This window comes from Halichoeres trimaculatus, unplaced genomic scaffold (genome assembly GCF_033239565.1).
Source record: "Halichoeres trimaculatus isolate MK-OKI-2021-1 unplaced genomic scaffold, fHalTri1.1 fHalTri1_scaffold_18, whole genome shotgun sequence".
Classification (NCBI taxonomy): Eukaryota; Metazoa; Chordata; class Actinopteri; order Labriformes; family Labridae; genus Halichoeres; species Halichoeres trimaculatus.
In genome coordinates this window covers 10,751,604-10,769,591 of record NW_027437196.1, presented here as the reverse complement: position 1 = coordinate 10,769,591, position 17,988 = coordinate 10,751,604, and the positions used below count along the sequence as shown (strand labels likewise).

At 39.6% G+C, this 17,988-nt stretch overlaps 1 protein-coding gene across 1 annotated transcript in view; it reads right to left on the bottom strand.

Annotated features, from left to right (window-relative positions):
- ptprn2 (protein tyrosine phosphatase receptor type N2) overlaps positions 1-17,007 on the bottom strand; it is a 157,191-nt gene extending 140,184 nt beyond the window's left edge. Inside the window, exon 1 of the mRNA XM_074693098.1 lies at positions 16,680-17,007. Within this exon, the coding sequence (XP_074549199.1) occupies positions 16,680-16,764 (85 nt within the window). The 5' untranslated portion in view covers positions 16,765-17,007. The remainder of the gene's footprint in view (positions 1-16,679) is intronic.
- Positions 17,008-17,988: the final 981 nt, after the last annotated feature.

Below are 17,988 nucleotides of genomic sequence, written 5' to 3'. Positions count from 1 at the left end.
TTTTCAGACAACCTCATTATTTTGTACTAGGTCCAACGTTTTCATGTACAAAGGATCAACCATACTGCAGCTAGAGGAGATACAAAAGAACAATTTTGCATCTTGATATTCAAAAAAGGTAAAAGCCAAAGCAGCTACATAATAAAATCAGACAACACAAAAAGAAAAGTAGTAGCTGATTGAAATAGGTGAGATAGAAAAACAGTGTCCTATTTGACACAAAGGGACTCATATGCTGGCATATGAAAGTAAGATGCTGGAGTGTGTACAAGTGTGAAGAAATTGGATGATTGATGGTTTGATGTGTGTAAGCTAAGGTGCATAGCATATAGCATGTAGCATTTTGAGACCAAAGGGGACCATTTTGTCGTTCTCAGTTTTGTTCTCTAGAATTAGGATTTGTTGTCATCAGACAACCATTTGGTGAAAAAGCTCATGCACGTCTTCTGCAAATAACAGAAAGAGAAAGCTAGCCTAACCAAGTGTAGCATTTGGCACTTAGAAGCTGAAACAGTTACATTAGGAGTTGGAGGGGACCCAAACAGAGCAAAAAGGAGATTGCAATTTTGATCTGCAAAGATCAGCTTGAAAAAATGAGCAAGAACAAAAAAAAAACCGTCTACTTTAAATCAATGCCATTGCTAAATGCTTTACAAGGTATTTGTTTTCTACCAAAATTAAGCTTTTCTTTCATGTCATGCCCCCTTAAAATGAGTTAGAGCTACATTACATTAAAAAGTTGAAAGATGGCTTCAAAAGTGATGAATGGTCATACTGTGGCAACAAAGACTTAAATCCCTACTTTAAAGCTCCTTTGTGTGGATTTTGGCGCCCCCTGTGGCCTAAATGTTTCTTCTCACCCCCTTGCTAATTATTTTCTGTACACCAGTTAGTCTTAGTATTTTAGTAGTTACTATATTTTCATGTACTACAGCAAATGTGTCACTTTTTAAGAATATTTTGAATGGGAAATGTAAGAAGGCTGTTTCGATAGAGGGGTTGTTGATAATACCGGCTGACACCTACCCTCTGGCAGCACTTTTAGATGTTAAAAATACCTCTTTAAAATCAGTCAAACTTTATGCTGATGATTAGTTTATACTCCTGTGGGTTGACTGATTTTAAAGAGGTATCTCATTACCGGCAAAAAAATCCTCACAGGAGCTTTAAAGTGAGACTTTTTGCTTTGAGATATGGAAAATTGAGCTGAAATAAATCAGTCAAAACATGGTCCAAAAAAGCTTGATTAGCAAACTTTTCGAAAATTAATTTTTGTGTTTACGTGCATGCAAAACAACTAGAAATGTAATAAGTTAGGGGAAATTTGCTGCTTTTCTGTATCATATTTGTCAGTAATTTGAGTATATTTGAGTTAAATTGATAGGATTCTCTTTTTGTTCTTGTTTTACAAATACCACCCTTAATATAAAAGCAGAGACGCATAAAAAAACTTAGAAAGCATCCCTTCGATTTGAGGGAGACACACAATCCCTTCTGATCAAGAACCTCACTGCTCTACAATTAGTGTCAGTCCATTCAGCTTTACCTCCTCATCACTTCCCTGCTTAATTCATCGGGTTCTCTGGGCGGCCTTGTCAACCCTCAATATTAATTACAACCTTCCATTTAATGAAGCATCCAGCCAAGCATAGTTAGTCAGACAGTGCGTGTGTGTGTATGTGTGTGTAAGTGTGATAGGCAGGGACATAGGATTGATAACGCCACATCCTCTCTCTCCAACACAACGCCAGAGATGATTAAAATGGCGCCTTTTTAATTAAAATGCAATCACGGTGGATGCCGCTGATTACCTCGGGCAGGAAAAAATAAATAAAGGATGCTTCGCTCGTCATGTTGGAAGAAGAAAGCTACTGGGAGATAAAAAAAAGAAAAAAAAAAGCCGTTGAGGCTATATCTTAATGAAGACCCCCTGACAAAGAACTGCCTCATGTAATTCTGGGAGTACGAGATAATTTCACAAGCAAAATGACCTTTCTGAGAAAGTGCTACACACATTATTGAGTGATCTGCTCTGTTGCCATGTCAACCTCATCACAGATCAATCACAGGAGCTCATCAATGAGACAGTGACGGCTGAGTACAGCTTCAGTGGGATTAAGTCGATCAACAGGGATGGTAAGTGTGCGTCTAGTCACACTCACACTCTTAGAAATGTTCTATGTTAATGCTGGATGTCCAGATCTTTATGAGATCTTTATGAGACTTGCTGAAATCATGAGGTCATTCCATGAGGGTCCCCTAACTGATTCATACCACTTTAGAGGGACGGGTACTCTAACATCAAGGTCTAGCAAAAGCTCTGCATAAAAAGGCCTTTTAAGGGTAGGGAAGTACCGATCCGATCCTGGTATTGGGTATTAGTGGGAAAGGATCAGTCCAAACTTGATACTAAGGCTTAACTATGATTTAGTCCACATGAATAAAATGGTACAATCAATAGTCATTTCTGTAAATTCTGAAGCATTTTTGAACCAAACTGCTGTTAAACATTTAAACACTTAGGGCTCTAATTTCATGGCGTAGGGCAGGAGGCGCAAGCCTGGCGCACCCTGCGCAGTGTTGATTTCATGCTGCGCACCGCCGTGCGCTGCCAATTTGACAATTTGGTAGACCGTCTGCGCAGAGATGGGTGTGACGGCGCGCCAGGGGGAGTTGACGGCGTACCAGGGGGGAGGTGTCAGCAGATTCATGTTGGCGCAGTGACAATTTCGTGCCAAAAAAGTGTGCTGAAAGCTCGCCAGCTCCAACCTGGTCTATCCTCGACGCAAAGCAGAGCGCACCCTCTGCAGCTGTAATTTGGTGACAGGTGCAGATTTGGGCACATGTCAACAAAGCCTCAGAGGCAGGTTTCCAGAGTGTCAGCCACATTTTAATGCAGTAAACAATCACAGTAATCGCTATTTAACATAACCGTCTGAACCAGCATATACATTTGTATCTATATTTACTGTCCCGTCACATCTGATGTCAGATTAAAGCCGTTTGTCATAATGGAAAGTTAACCTGACGGCAGCTGGAAGTTTGATGCACATCTTACAATTAAACAATAAACAGCCTTAACATCTGATACTGAGTATATATCTGGCTTCTCTCATTTCATTTAATTCAAAAAAAAGAGGGAGAGAAAAGACGAAAAAAAAAGAGACAAAATAAATGTTTGTCACTCAGGATTTACCCGTGATTTCCCATATACGCCGGTCACACCCTGTCCGCACGGCGAAGGCCGGCGCAGGGCAGGTGCGCCTTCGTTTGCGCCTGGTCTACGAAATTAGAGCCCTTATAGTTTGAATAAATATTAACATCAGTAATTGAATATGTACTTATTTTTGTCTTTTACTCAAAACATTACCAGTCTTATCCTACAGTAGAGCATGCAGGTTATTATTTAACACTGGTATCAGATCAGGATCGATATCGGTCGATACCCAAAGCTCAGGTATCGTATTGGGACCAGAAAAGCTGGATCAGTGCATCCACACTTGAGGGCTGGCCAGTTGGAGGGTAGGGGGGTTTGTATCAGGAAGCCTTAAAGAGACAGCAGCAAAAACAAAGCGTTCAAGACAGAGGTTGAAATAAGTGTTACCTCCAGTGTGAGAAAATGGGATTTTATGATTTAAAGTTGCTCCTCTTGGAGGTAGAAGATATCAAAGTGAAAGTCTTTGGATTCTTCAGTGCTGATTTGGTCAGCTGGCTGGCTCAGAGTATTGTTACAGATCGATATTCAGTATTGATTTAACCATCAATGAGACATAAGCAGCATCAGCACGTGAGCTCAACACAGGTGCAGTTAATGTGCTGTAGCTTCCCTTCTAAAAATAGCCCCTGTATGACATCATTTACTGAAACATTATGCTGGGAGAACCCAGAAGGTCAGAGCATGCAAAAGGTCAGGCTGTAGTTTTCTAAATGTGACTTAAAGGTAGAAAAAGGACAGGCACACCCTGAGAAGCAGAGGGACACTTTCCCATCATGCCCCCTGCCTGCCTTGTTATAACTAACTGCTATTAAAGAGCATAATGTGACTCCTCTGTCTAAGTAAGGATCACACAAACACTCACTAGAGCAATTCACCTTCAGCTACAAGCACACTTTAAGGGACATAACAGCTGAGGTGTTTACCCTCAGAGGCATAAAATCAGCGAGCAGCGTGTTTAAAGGGAAAAGCTCGTTTAAGGTCATTATATGAAAAGCAGTTCAGACTACATGATCCTCATTGGAAATATTATAAGCACATTAATATCTGAGATAATCTTTGCCTCCACATTATGAGGCCATGCATTACAAGTCTCAGAGAGCAGCTTAAGGCCTTCAGGAGCTGCTTGTGACCATCTCAAACACTTGTTTGGCATTGGCTGACCTTGCCTGGAACATTTAAAATGTCCCTGAGAGGCCGAACAAGAAGTCAGAGACTCGATGGTTCACTTTCCCCTCACAGGTGGTTGGCCAACGCCAGGATACCATCTGTGATAGTCTGTGGGGCCAAGGAGGATGCTGGGAGTCTGGCAGAGAGTACAGCCGCTCCCAGAGCCTGCTGCAGTTTCAGACGTAATTCATTCACTCTCTGGGGCAACCAACTTATCTTTTATTATAATTATTAGCTGCAAACCAAGGGCACCTGCCTCATTTTTCCTCACGCACACCTGTACCATCAGCCAAAAAAGCCATTTGAAATGAGTGCAGCTGGTGACAACAGCAATAAAAGTGCGAGTGAAATGAAAAAAAGGGGAGAGTGGCTGGAGTAGGGACGGCACAGAGGAACATCACCTGCAAGCAAATTAGCATCAGCTTGACACCATGTCTGCAGATTTAAACAGCTTGTGTCATTACAGCGCTAAAATTAAAGATGGCTCCGAGCTTTTCTCTGCTCCAAAAGGTCTGTCTATGTCACATGCTAGCTTATTCAGACGTGCAAACTTGATCACTATCCTTAGCCTTTTCTGTCAATATGGTCCTCGTGCACTTTTCATCTCTACATGACATTTTTTAATAAGAGTTGTATAAATTCACCTATGACATGATGGCGGCCTACGAAAATATCCTCTGGGTTGAATTTCACTGTTAATAAAGGTACCATGAGCTACATGACTGCAAACTTAAAATATGCATTTTAAAAAGATAGGTACATGTCATTTGTATGACGCTGGAATTTATGAATGGCTGGTAGCCATAAAAGCTAAGATTAGCACAAAGACTTGCAATAAAAAGAGCCCACATAGCTGTGTTAAACAATAACTACATCAATCGCTAACTTGCTTATTTAGACTTGCGCAAGAAGCGCTAGGAAAGCAATATGCACAGAAAAATAGTATGCACCTATGCGCTGCGACAAGTACTGCGCATACGTACATGGGGTGCATGCACAAGCCACTAGGCTAGCAGAGGCCTCATTACAATACTTTTAGATGTAAATCTTAATGAAGAATAGCAAAGATTCTGTACGTTAGTTTGAGGAAAGGTGAAGTTAACAGAGCCTCCAATCATTAAGTTTAACAAACTGATAACAACTGAAACTCTTACAAAAACTAACACTTGGATAAAAATGTGTATGATCAGAGCATACTACAAAGAGAAAGCATGTTTAAGAAAAATGTATTTGGCCTGGGATACAATTAATTTCACTACAACACTAGGCTACAGACTTTATTACTAAGAAAACTTTCTACTTTATTTTCAGTTATTTCCTAGTTGAGGGTGAGGTAGGGAGATCAATAGCAAGCAAGTTGTAAGCCAGTGGTACTCAAATGGGGGTATGCAAGGGCACTCAGGGGGTGTGCAAGATTCGAAAGTATATATTGAAAAATTAGCTACCAGGCACAATTCCTTTGCACTATTTATTCAATAAACATTTGAATCAAATATGAGTTTAAGTTCATTAACTGAGTATCACATCCAGTAGGTTATTCAATTTCGTTATCCCCCCCCCCCCCAAAAAAAAATAAATAAATAAATAAATAAACAAACAAATAAATAAACAAATAAATAAAGATAGGAGTCTCCCATTACACCAGGATAGCAACACAAATAAGAGCATTAAGCTTGAAGCATGGCAGCAATGCTACTGCAAACACAGAGGGGCATGCAGTAAAGAAGGCAAAACCAGAACCAGCAAAATTCTGCCAGTTTTTTGGGAAAATATGCTCTAATGAAATTTATTTCCATAAGTTGTGACCCACCCAAGGCATTGTGATTTTTCTGCGGGGGAGAAATTAGCCAATAGTAGCATGAAGCCATCACATCTTCAGCAACACGTTTTATATATTTTTAGTAAATCTTTTATTTAAAATGAAGTTTATGTCTTTTTGTGAAAAAATGTTCATTTATTGTTGAGTTCATAATTTTGGTTTGAGAACAGCCCTTCATTTTGATACCAAAAGAATGCACTTTGAGTTGACAATTGTTTCTTTAGTTTAGTTATTTCCATTTTATGGCTGATGTAGTTATAATGTTTTGTACCTATCATGATTTTTTATGATTAACAGCCATTTTATTGTTAAAAGAGAATATTCATAAATCAGACACTAATAGAACGGCACTGTGTTTCATGTTTTTTTTTTAGCTTGCTAGGGGATACTTGGCAGAAAAAAAAAAATCATTTCAAAGGGATATGTCTCTTTAAAAAGTTTGAGAACCACTGTGTCATGCTAATGCTTAACTTTAAGTTATCAGCACATTAGCTAAGCCAAAAACTAAAAAAATGAAAATAGATGGTCAGTACCTGTCACAAGCTAATAAAACCTTCTACATCCCCAAGCATTATATCTGGGAAATAACATGACACATACATAACTGTATAAAAAGGGAATCTAGTCTGCTACCAATAAAATAAAGATGATTATATTTGGTAATTGTGCTGCTTGGCTAGTTTTGTTGCCTTGAGCTGTACCAGTTTCCAGTCACTGCGCTAAAGTAAGCTAGCTACCTGCTGGCTGTAGCTTCATAATTAAAAAAGAGAAAGCTCACATTTACCTCCTGGCAAGAAAGCAAACGAGAGCACAACCCGAACTCTTCCTTCAAGGCCAATGTAATGCATCAGAGAATAAGCTACAGTTAGTCAACAACATGAATAATTAGTAATGGCTAAAAGTAGAAAGTCTGGGGGCGTCAGGGGCACATTGATTAAAGAGAAGCTCTCATATGAAACACCTGACGTCCAGTCATTTCACTGAACATATTTCTCATGAACTTTCCAGAGAATTTGTTTGAGAATTCCCAGGTTTGCAGGTCACTTTAAGTCACCCAGCTGCCAGACGACAGACTCAGACAGCCACCATGAATTAAAGATGGCAGCATCACTGCAGCAACGGAGGGCCCAGAAATAGGACAGCTTGACCTTTTCCTTGACCTGAAATGACAGATTGAGACATTTGACTTTCTCTCCTCTTCTAAGGTGTGATTGGGCACTGAAGTGCAAACCCGGAGCAAGTCAAATAAATAAGAGTCCTCCCTGCAATGTACTGAGGAGCTCAAATTGAGCCAACACGACCTGGCACCCAAGGGAAATCTCCGCTCAACAGATGCTCCAAAAGGTTTAAATGTTATGAGTTGAACCTTATTTAAAAAGTAAGTCATCAAAGGATAACAATGTTGGCACTTTTTTCCCAGGAGGTTTAAAGTGGACCAGCAAATGAAGGAGACTTTTCTGTATTTGTCACAAGTGAAAAGGCAGTTTGTGGTTTGATAAGAGTTAAAAGATGGATTGATTTGCTGTAACCAAAATAGTACAGCTAAAGGGGGTTTGACAGCAGTGTTTACATTCTTAAGTTCTTATTTCAATCTGCATCATAACACTGTTTCTGGCCACTTCCTGTCAGTGCAAAAAGCTGTAGACACAATTCCCAGATTAAGGGTAATTTATCGGTTAATAAACAGTTGTGTGTGTACACTTCTAGCAGAAACAAAACAAAAGTGTTTGTTTCAAGTCAACTGGTACTCAACAAGGTCACTCGTTACTTCTCTTTTTGCTCCAATTTGGCCACCACCACCACCACATCTGGAAAATACTTGGTTCTTTCCAAGCTTACAACCCCACAATGTTCACTAGCTCAGTGCAAACCTCCACTGTCAGATTTATGGTCCAAATGATTGAATATATAGATGCTTTGGTGTTGCTACCAAAGAAATAAGTTTGCGACCAACAACTGCAAAACTCAAATCTTTCAAACATTGGTTCATGGACCAAGGATAAACAGTCATTTTGGGTATATCCAACATGACTGCCTGTCATGACCATTGACTGTAAAAAAAAAATGGACGTCTGCTTGCTTGGCTCGAAGTGAGGTCTCCACAAAAACTGCTCCCCCTGGTGGCTGGCTGCAGAATAGATTAAAAAAATCAGGCTTTCCAGCCATTCCAGATGGGCTGTGGTCAACCTTGAAAAAATTAATACACCTCGTAGAAATGTTTCTCACGTCCAATTATTGTGGTGATTTGAAGATATCATTTGGTTGCCTTGTATTCAAGTCCTCTTCTTTCTGAAAAGTTTTGTTTTCATTAGTTATACGAGGTTAAAAACAAGGCTTTACTAACGTTTAATGATGATTGACAGCTGCCGTTCTCGTGTAAATTTTTCAGGGATTGTAAAATATGTGAAGAGGTAGAGTAAAGAAGTGATTAGACTCTCGAAAGAAAAAAAAATATATATTACTTTGGTCACCCAGATCCACTCAGATTCTCCCAGAATCCCTCATCGTCTGTACTGTGCAGGCTCTGGCTGCACAACTGCTACCAACGGCTGCGCCTGTGACGGCGGTATTTTGGCTTCATAACTGTACAATGATAAATGGCGGAGCCACACTGTCCACTCTATATACAGTCTATGGTCATGACCTCAGTGCAACAGGTAAAGATGAGGCCATTAAACTGTGCTTAAAAAGAAGCTACGGAACACCCCTTTACATCACATTTTATCTGTTATTAATATCATGTCATTAAAAAAGTGTAGCTTCAGCCAATCACAAAACTAACATTGGACTTCTACCAGATCTATGTCCGATCCATCTCCGCTCCAGTGCAGTCAAAGATTTCCTGTGCCTCCTGCCCAAATGATGAGCCTCTCCTCAACCATGCTGTCTTTATTGGCAAACGTCAAACCAGAAGGCTCCAGGCCTGGCTCTTCTCATTATAATGGTTTGTTGTAGTTATTATCTGTAGAGATTTATCCTGAATATCAACCGGAGATCTAAATGCTGTTCTTGGTGGATGACTTCCTGTCTTGCTCATTTTGCTCTGTGCTGATTAATACGTCATACTCAAGCATTCGGTAAAAATAAAAGTCTTGCATTAGCAGCACCAGAGGGCTACCACCTGCTGGATCTGAAACACAGCCAGAACTGAACAGAACAGAGTCAGAGGAAGGAACAACATTAACCAAAGTTAAAACCTATAAGATGAAGCAGAGACAGACTGTACGTATATCTGGTGGTATTTAGTTGTGATAGGTTTAAGGAATAAAACATGAAAATGCCATTAGATTACCGGCTCATCGTCTTTGCCTCCCCGTCCCCCCTCCATGGTAATTGTATTTCCTTGCTGCCCTGAAAAATGGACTCCAGTATTAATCAGCATCACGTAAGACTGAGCAGACACATTACTGCTTTAATCACAGCTGAGATAGTATGGATTCATTCCTGCGCCTGACTCACAAGCCTTCAGAATCCTCATTATGCTGTTATTGTCCTCATTATTAATCTTGGCTCGGCAGAACAAAGGTGACCCGCGCACTGACCCTTTTATCAACACTGTTTAATTTGAACTGAATGAAACAGTTGAGAAAAGGCAGAACAGAGCCATCAACTGTTTCTTTTCAGACCCACGGGTATTTTCACACTCTCTGTGACACACAGCAGTAAGGCTCAGGTGTAAGACAGGGTGGGAAAGTCCAAAGGCGCACAATCTTTAAATAGTGTTACCAACATCTATGTGTAAATCCTAACACCTCATCTCAAGGGAGTAAAATGCTGCTACGGAAACCTAATTTAATTTTAGATTAGCATGTAGTGCACCATGAAAACATAACACGACCTTCTCTTGCCTCTCTAGTGGCCAACTTCCACCTTGACCCAGAATTTTCTTGCAGCTTCACCCCAAACCCGAGCAAGGGGAGAAGAGAAATAACTAGATGGATTGCCTTGACAAGTCTGTGCAACACGTTTCTGACTTCCTTCCTCTCAAGAGCAGCTGACGCTTTTTCAGGAAAAGTCACAGAAGCGCAGCCTCAGTCTCAGTAACCACTCAAAGCCAACACTCACTCCTCCGAGCATCTGTTGAGTCACAAAGAAACATCACACTTCGTCTGTTCTCACACCAGCCATGGCAGCATCCCAAGTCAGGAATATACAGACTGCCTTGTGTTGTTTTTTGTGCTTAAGTTCACTACACGAGCTGCAGAATGAAACTAAATAACTCCTTGAATCTGATTGCCTTATCAGTCTGGAATCTGTGCCAACTGATCGTCTTAAAGCTGTAGTGGCTGCTTATTGACACATTTTAAATGTAATTACACTTAATGTGAACGTTGCAGCTGTTGCACTTATCAAGGAAGACATTAAGGCTTTCCTAATAACACCAAATGCCCATTTAAGCATCCTGCTCAGCAATCTGAACAAAGAAAAGCAGTCTCCCTCGGTAAAGTCTCATCGACTGGAGTTTTCTATTCGATGGAAGAAGCATACCCCTCAGTGAATTGTAAAAAACCTCCAAGTACAAAGTCTAAAGGAGGGTGAACAACTTGTAACTGAAAGCAGACACTGTACCAGATCAGTTAAGATGAGTTAGGCTTGCTGAGATGAGAAAACTGCACTGCAGCCTTCACAGAGAAAGTGAGAGACATCTCAGCAGGGTCATCTGAGTTCTGGCAGTCCTATTAGCTTCTAGCCTTGTATGAGTTTCTGCTTTGATCAGGTTTCAAGAGGCGTTCAAGCAGAGTTTTAGAAAGCCCATTATTACCTCCGCCAACGAGGTTATGTTTTTGGTAGAGTTTGTCTGTCTGTCTGTTTGTCTGTGAACAACATAACTCAAAAAGTAACAAACGGATCTTGATTAAATTTTCAGGAAATGTTTAAAATGGGGTAAGGAAGAAGTGATTAAATTTTGGAGGTGATCTGGATCACTGTCTGGATCCAGGTTTTTTTTAAAGGATTCATTATCATTGTGAGATAGGGACGTTTTCACCATATGTGTACATAACTCTGCGATAAATGGTCGGATTGCTTTGCAAAACAATACAAGACAAGGTTGTGATAACTTCTTACAGATGTTGAAGTATGATCCACATCCTAGTAATATTCTGGATACTAAGATCCAGAATATGAAATATGTACTGGGTCATCATAATTTTCAACACTGTCAGGTAACAAATTATTGTAAAAACCTGCAACTAACACCAAATTGTAGCAGACATTCAGCTTAAAGGGAGTATAACATTAAAGTAGGACTAAAGTGTTGCGTGAGAATCAAAATATGCTTGGCGGAGGTCTGTGCTCACTGAGTGCTTTTCTTGTTTTGAAATGTTATAGCCTTAAATATCGAACAAATTGTAAACATAAGGATGGTAGAATGGGGACTTTTTGTCCACATTGTTGGGCTTTTATATCTAGGTTTTTTATGTATTTACGATTATGATTATCAGCAAGAGCTTTGATGCTGCTACTCCTAACCAAAAGCAGATCAGGTTTATTGACTTTGGTGATCCCCTGACTTTTCCTTCTGGATCATCCAAGAGATCACCTCTGCCTCATTGTAGATGATGGGATTCTGTTCATTTCTCAAGACCAGGACCTCCAGCTAGCTTTATGGTGTTTTGTAGCTGAGTGAAAAAAACAGAGCACCAACAAGTCTGAGGCCATGAGCCTATGCCCATGTCTCAGGTCTTGTTTCATATAAGGGTGAGGAGGTAGCAGAGATGGAAGGCTAAGCTTTCAATTTACCTGTCTGACCTATGGATTTGGACCTGAACAATTAAGTCTTCCTCCTAAGGGTGGTTGAGCTCATCCTTATATAGGGTTAGAGAAATCAGAGTAGAGCTGTTGCTCCTCTGCATCAAAGGTGCCAGCTTGGGTGGTTTCTCCCTCTAGAGGTGTTTTAGGGACGCCCAACTGAGAGCAGAACCTAGGAAGACCCAAAACTCAAGTAGGGATTGTACACCCCTTCTGGTCTGGGAATGCCTCAGGATTCCCCAGAAAAAGCACAAAAATTTTGCTGAGCAGAGGGTGCCTTGGGTTGGAAAAATGTGCAACTTATTATAGATTTGCTTTGAACTTTAGATTTGACCATTATTAGCATGCTAACCCCATTGATGATAATGGAAAACTTGGAAATCCTCACACCTCTTTCAGGTCAGGTGTATCATAACTGTTGGCACGTTGACATTTTTTTCTGGCAACACAACTGAGATGAATATCTATGATCCCAACAGCATGTTAGCATGCTAAAACTTTGATAAAACAGCCAACGCGGTCACCACTATGCCTGTTTAGAATCAGTTTGTTAGCATGTTGATGTTTGCATTAAGCTAAACACACTGCTATGGCTGAACACAGCTTCACGTAGCTTCAAGCATAAACAGCAATGGGATGTTTTTTTCCTGCTGAAACCGTTAAAGAGCTAAATATAGCTAGCTTACAGCCAGGCTATGGCAGGGTCAGACCCAGGATAAAGAATGGTCCCCTGGGATGAACAGGAGTGTCCTAGCAACTCCGCAAAATAATAATAATAATAAAACTAACTTCAACCCCTACAGGATGAAAACAAACTACCTCCAGTGAATCAAGATGTCTAACCTCACTATGTCATGCAGTGCTCATAACCCACACAGTTGTAAAAGAGTCATCCTCGTATCAGAGTGAATTTCAATCCCCTCAGATGATTTACGACCACTATAAGATATTTGATATCACCACTCAGTCCTGATATCTATGGGACGACAGAGGCCCGCGGCAGAATAGATAGAGCTCAGCAGCCGATGAATCAAATCCAACTTGTCGGGGTGTATTAGGCGATGGCTGCTGATAGCCAGCTGTAATGAAAGGCCCGTGTGGCAAAGCAGCATTAGAGGACAAAGTCTTTATGTACATATTGAAGATAACCCTCCGTGTGAGATATCTCTATCCATCGATACCTCTCCATTATTTGACTGTACAAAGCAGATGTTTCTAAAAAGCAGGTGTAGATGAGCTAGTGCATGCTGCAACGCTAAAAAAAACTTGGCAACACCTTCAGTGTGGTGTGATGAAGTACTTTTTTCCTGCCGTGAAGTCACGCTTTGAGAAATATTTATCACAGTCTGATCTCTGTGTTCCTGCTAAATACGCTCTTGGGAGCTGAACTAATATTCAGATTCCATCAAACTGTGAAAGCTACTCCAAAATGGATTTAATTTTGGATGTATAAAACTACATTAGCAGTCTGAAGACCAACGTAAAGCACAGACTGTTTTGTTGAGACACTGGGATCTTCAGTGGGATTTAGGACGCTGTAAAACCTCTGCAAACAGAAGAAGATGTTGAGCAAAATTTTAACTACAGCTGATTGCAAGACGATGGTAACAGAACTACCCACTGCAAATTATCTACAGATATTATTATTGCTCATGCACTTGTTTCATGACATTCAGTGGAAAATGTGCCAATTCAAATCCGTTTTTTTAATATCTATCAAAGAATAACAATATTCTGTTTTTCAGGCTGTGCTGTTATGACATAATTAGCGTGTAATAATGTTGTTTAATTTCACAAACGCTCCCCACTGGTTGAAATAATACCCCACGGCTGTTTCTCAAACATGCTTTTGAATCATGTCCCACATCAAGGCACAAGGCTGTAAGTAAGCTGGTTTGTGAGTCACTTCAGCTGGAAAGGAGAAGTAAAGCATATTAACCCCACCATGACCTCAGAGCGTCATCCTGCGAGGGACTGCAGATGTCATCATTTAGCCAAGGTGACTAAAGAGCATGTTATAGTGTTTTATTGCTGCTTATGTCATGCTGTGAGGGTCACAGTGAATCTACACAACATGATGCTGTAATCAGTGTATTCTGTAGCGCTTTATAAAGCCAAGGCATGTAAACACAAATGAAACTAAACAGATAACATCAATTCAGTTTAATCAGTCTAGTGCATTTTCACCGCCTTCTAAAAAAGCAATTATTTGGGGGAAGGTAAACAGGAGTTCAGCCCTACATCTGTTATGCAGTGATTTCTGTGTTTTAATTCATAAAAACAATCAATACAATATATCATGAAAAATTAATCAATTTAAACAATCAGACATATGTTTTAACTCCACACTGTAAGGTTTTCCACTTGGGTTCACTGCTTTAATGGCAGCTAATAGCTACTCTGTGCTAAACAAGTCACAGCTAGCATCATTCTAATAGAAAATAAGTTATCTACCAATAAAATCTCAGTTCTTTGCAGTAGTAAATAATGACAAACTGAAGTTAATTTGCTTATTCAAATAACCAAAAACCAAACAGATTCAAGATGTGTGTTCTGCTAGTCCACTGCTTACCTAATCCTGTTTTTTGCTAAGTTAGACCATAAGTATTAGTATTTAACATCAATTTGTTAAGGAACATATTAAAGGAGTAAGTTTGAAGTCATATACAATGGAGAATAAATAAATTGACACATACAGTCATGTAAGTGCCTTTTAAGTAAGAAAAAAATGATTGTTAGTGCTACTCAGCCAAGTTAGCTACAGTTAGCAAGAAATTTGCTGTGTCATTCTATCCTGATTGAATTTGGCTACTACGTCAAAAAGTGTTAAAATTAAGATGTTGGTTTATTAAAGTTTGTATTTTTAACTCATTTAAAAAAGTAAGATTAAGATAAATTTATTTTCTTGTACTCTTTCATTTGGCTAAGGCTAACTGCACCTGCTAGCTTACACTTGGCACAGCCTAGCCAAATCATCTTTACTTTAGCATTAGCTTGCTGTACCTTGTACCTTGCTGTCTCTGTTAAAATAAAAACTACTTTACTTGAACTTTTTACTATATTTTTCTGCCTCTGTAGTACAACTGGCATACATTCAACTAAAAGCTTTAGCATTAAAAAGTCAAATTCTATGAACTCTTGTGAGGTTTTGCTCGACTAGTCAGTGCATTAAGTACTTCAAACTGCACCATAGCTCAACTTTTACTGTTCAAAGTTCTGATTTTTTTCAGTAATATGCACATTGCCAGACTCACCCACCGCTCTTCAAATTTTATGGCACTTAAATTTACAATCAGAGCGTGTAGCTGCAGACTGATTTCCCGCTGTCTGGCTTTCATGTGCTCTCAGACAAGCAGGACACAAACACCCACCCACACACAGCCCCTCACAGCTCACACCGTCTTTCTCCCACACAAACACACCCACGTTCATGGAAGAAGCATGCAGCGTGATTATTATATTTAGTATATAATTCATGTAACTACATCACACAAGCACACCTTGGTCTATAGCTTTCCAATACAGTGTAATGCACAGAGGGACTAATTAAAAACAATAACCAGCTATTCGTTGTCAATGGAGACCTCTTCCACACACAGTAAAAAAACATACTGAGAATTAAATGAGATACAAGCACTCTGGGAATAAGCTCTGACTTATTCACAAGTAGTCTTAGCATTATTTCGCCACTTTCAGGGAGAAAACAGTGTATTAAATCTTGATCTGTAGTTACTGGAATATGTTTGCTAAAAGAGGCAGAAATGGAAGAGTTACATTCATTTATGCAGAATAAAAGCTGAGTGCATGAATATTGTACTAAAATAGGAAGAAGAGGACACAGTGCTCCGTGTGTCTCTATGAATCATCATACAGAAGTGCCAGACTGATACGCCTATATTTACCACCAGCTCATTATAAAGTTTCTCCTGTCATATGTGCTGAGAATGGTAAGTTTGATAAATCTATTTTCCGTCAGCTAAAACCAAGGACACAATAATTTGTTATAGTGGCTTTTATAACATCTCATATTTTGGATGTGTGCCATACTTTTAAAAATTACAGTGTAATGTCTGAGGCTGGGCTGCAAGAACAAATCAAGGGTAATGTGGACCCAGCCTGGCCGAGTCTGAAACTGAAAAAGGGAGCTGTGTAAAAGATGCCCTTTTTTCCTGAGGAGGCATAGGATAGTATTAAATATTAAACTGGATTTAAAATTGCATGCTGCTTCAGGCTATGTGTTGAGTCATTTTTTAAACGGCATGGAAACCCCAAACCCTATTAAAAACCCAGACATGAAATGAAGTGCATTATTATGAAAGTTATGTGTAATAATGTAGCTTTTATGTGTTAGTAGCTGGAAAAAGTTACGCTTATATACATATTTTGAGTGTTAGAGCAGCTGATACGATATATAGCACCAAGTCTCAGTGCATGCCAACATTTTATCCATTGGGCCTTGTGGATTATGTAACTTTTCTGCTGGATATTCAGATGTTATTCAGACAGCAAATGAACAGACAAGTTATGGAAGATGCCAAATAAAAATAGCATGCGCTTGTAATTTCTGTTGTGAAGTCTGATTAAAAAGGAACTTTTGCAAATAGAGAAATGTTTGCAAAAATGTCACATACAGACACTGAGGCGGATTTGGTACCATGTTAAGACTTCTTAAAAGGAAGTGAATCGATACAACACTCGATAATCACAACATGAAGAGCTTCCTACCGAATTTTCTGTCAGCCAGGGCAGGTGAGGAGTACAAGCTGACCGCCAATGCTGCGACGAGGATGGGACACCACCGTGGATCCATACCGCTCCTGCCTGTGTTCAGTACGGTGCTAATCCATTTCTGAGCTCCGCTAAAACAGCATGATTCAACGCCGACCCCAGGTGTGAGCAGCTCGGGCGATGATGTCGGATTAAAGACTCATGTTGGAGCAGGAAAAACACAAAAGAGCAAAGAAAAAGACTGAACGGCAACAGAGTGCAAGCGTTGTTTCAGCACCACAAACAGCAACCAGCCTGACGGAGGAGCCCCTCCTAAGTTTCTGACGTCAAACACACATGGTGAGGAGGGACGATGTGTTCAGCATGCAACAGCGCCTGAGAGGACGGAGGAGAGATGGATGGATGGAGAGGAGAGAAGGAGGATGGGTGGCTGAGGGGACAGGTGGGCTGACTGATCACTGCCCGGGAGACATGGAGGCAGAAAACAGGAGCAAATAAATAAAAAGAAGTTGACTGATGCCTCGGATTTATTCTAGAGAATCATACACATGTACGTCCCTATGTTAAGATTTATGAGAAAAACATGCAGTTACACCTCAAAAGGAAATACAGAGACTGTACAAAACTTATATGAAGTAGAAAACATATTCTAACACTTCTAATGTTAAAGTCAGGATTCTTAACTTTTTTTTCTTCATCTCCCAGAATAGCTAAAGGAAATCAAAGGTCTGAAATCTGGGATTAAAATAAGTATTTAAATATAATATTTACTCGTTTCTTTTTTATCTGAGATGTATTTCTTATAATTTATGTTGAGGCCAGAATTCTGACATTTTTCTCTCTGATTTCTGATAGTAATCTTAGATTTTTCACTTTTATCCTCCTGACTACCAGTAGTTCAAATTTGTTCTCTGTGGAGGACATTTCTTAACCTGAATATCTTCCAATTACTTCACACTGCTGAATAAACTCCTCATGCCATCTACAGAGGACATTTGGGGCTGTTCAATGATACCAAATGTGAAAGGGTGAGGCTTTGGTACCTTTCTCTTTTTCATTAAGGAAAATGGCATCCATCAGTGCAAGTGCATTTTATGGGAAGAGGAAAAGTAAGTGTATAAAACTTTTTAATATGCACATTTTGAATGGGACTCTTAACAACACATTTAAACATTATTTGAATAATTTTTTAACTGTATTTTAGCATTGTAATTAAGTGTTTAAGAATTGTCCTTTGTAGTGGACATCAGTAGTTATTTACTTCATTTTGTTCTGTTTTTTTTTTTTTTTTCAAAAGGCAAGAAAG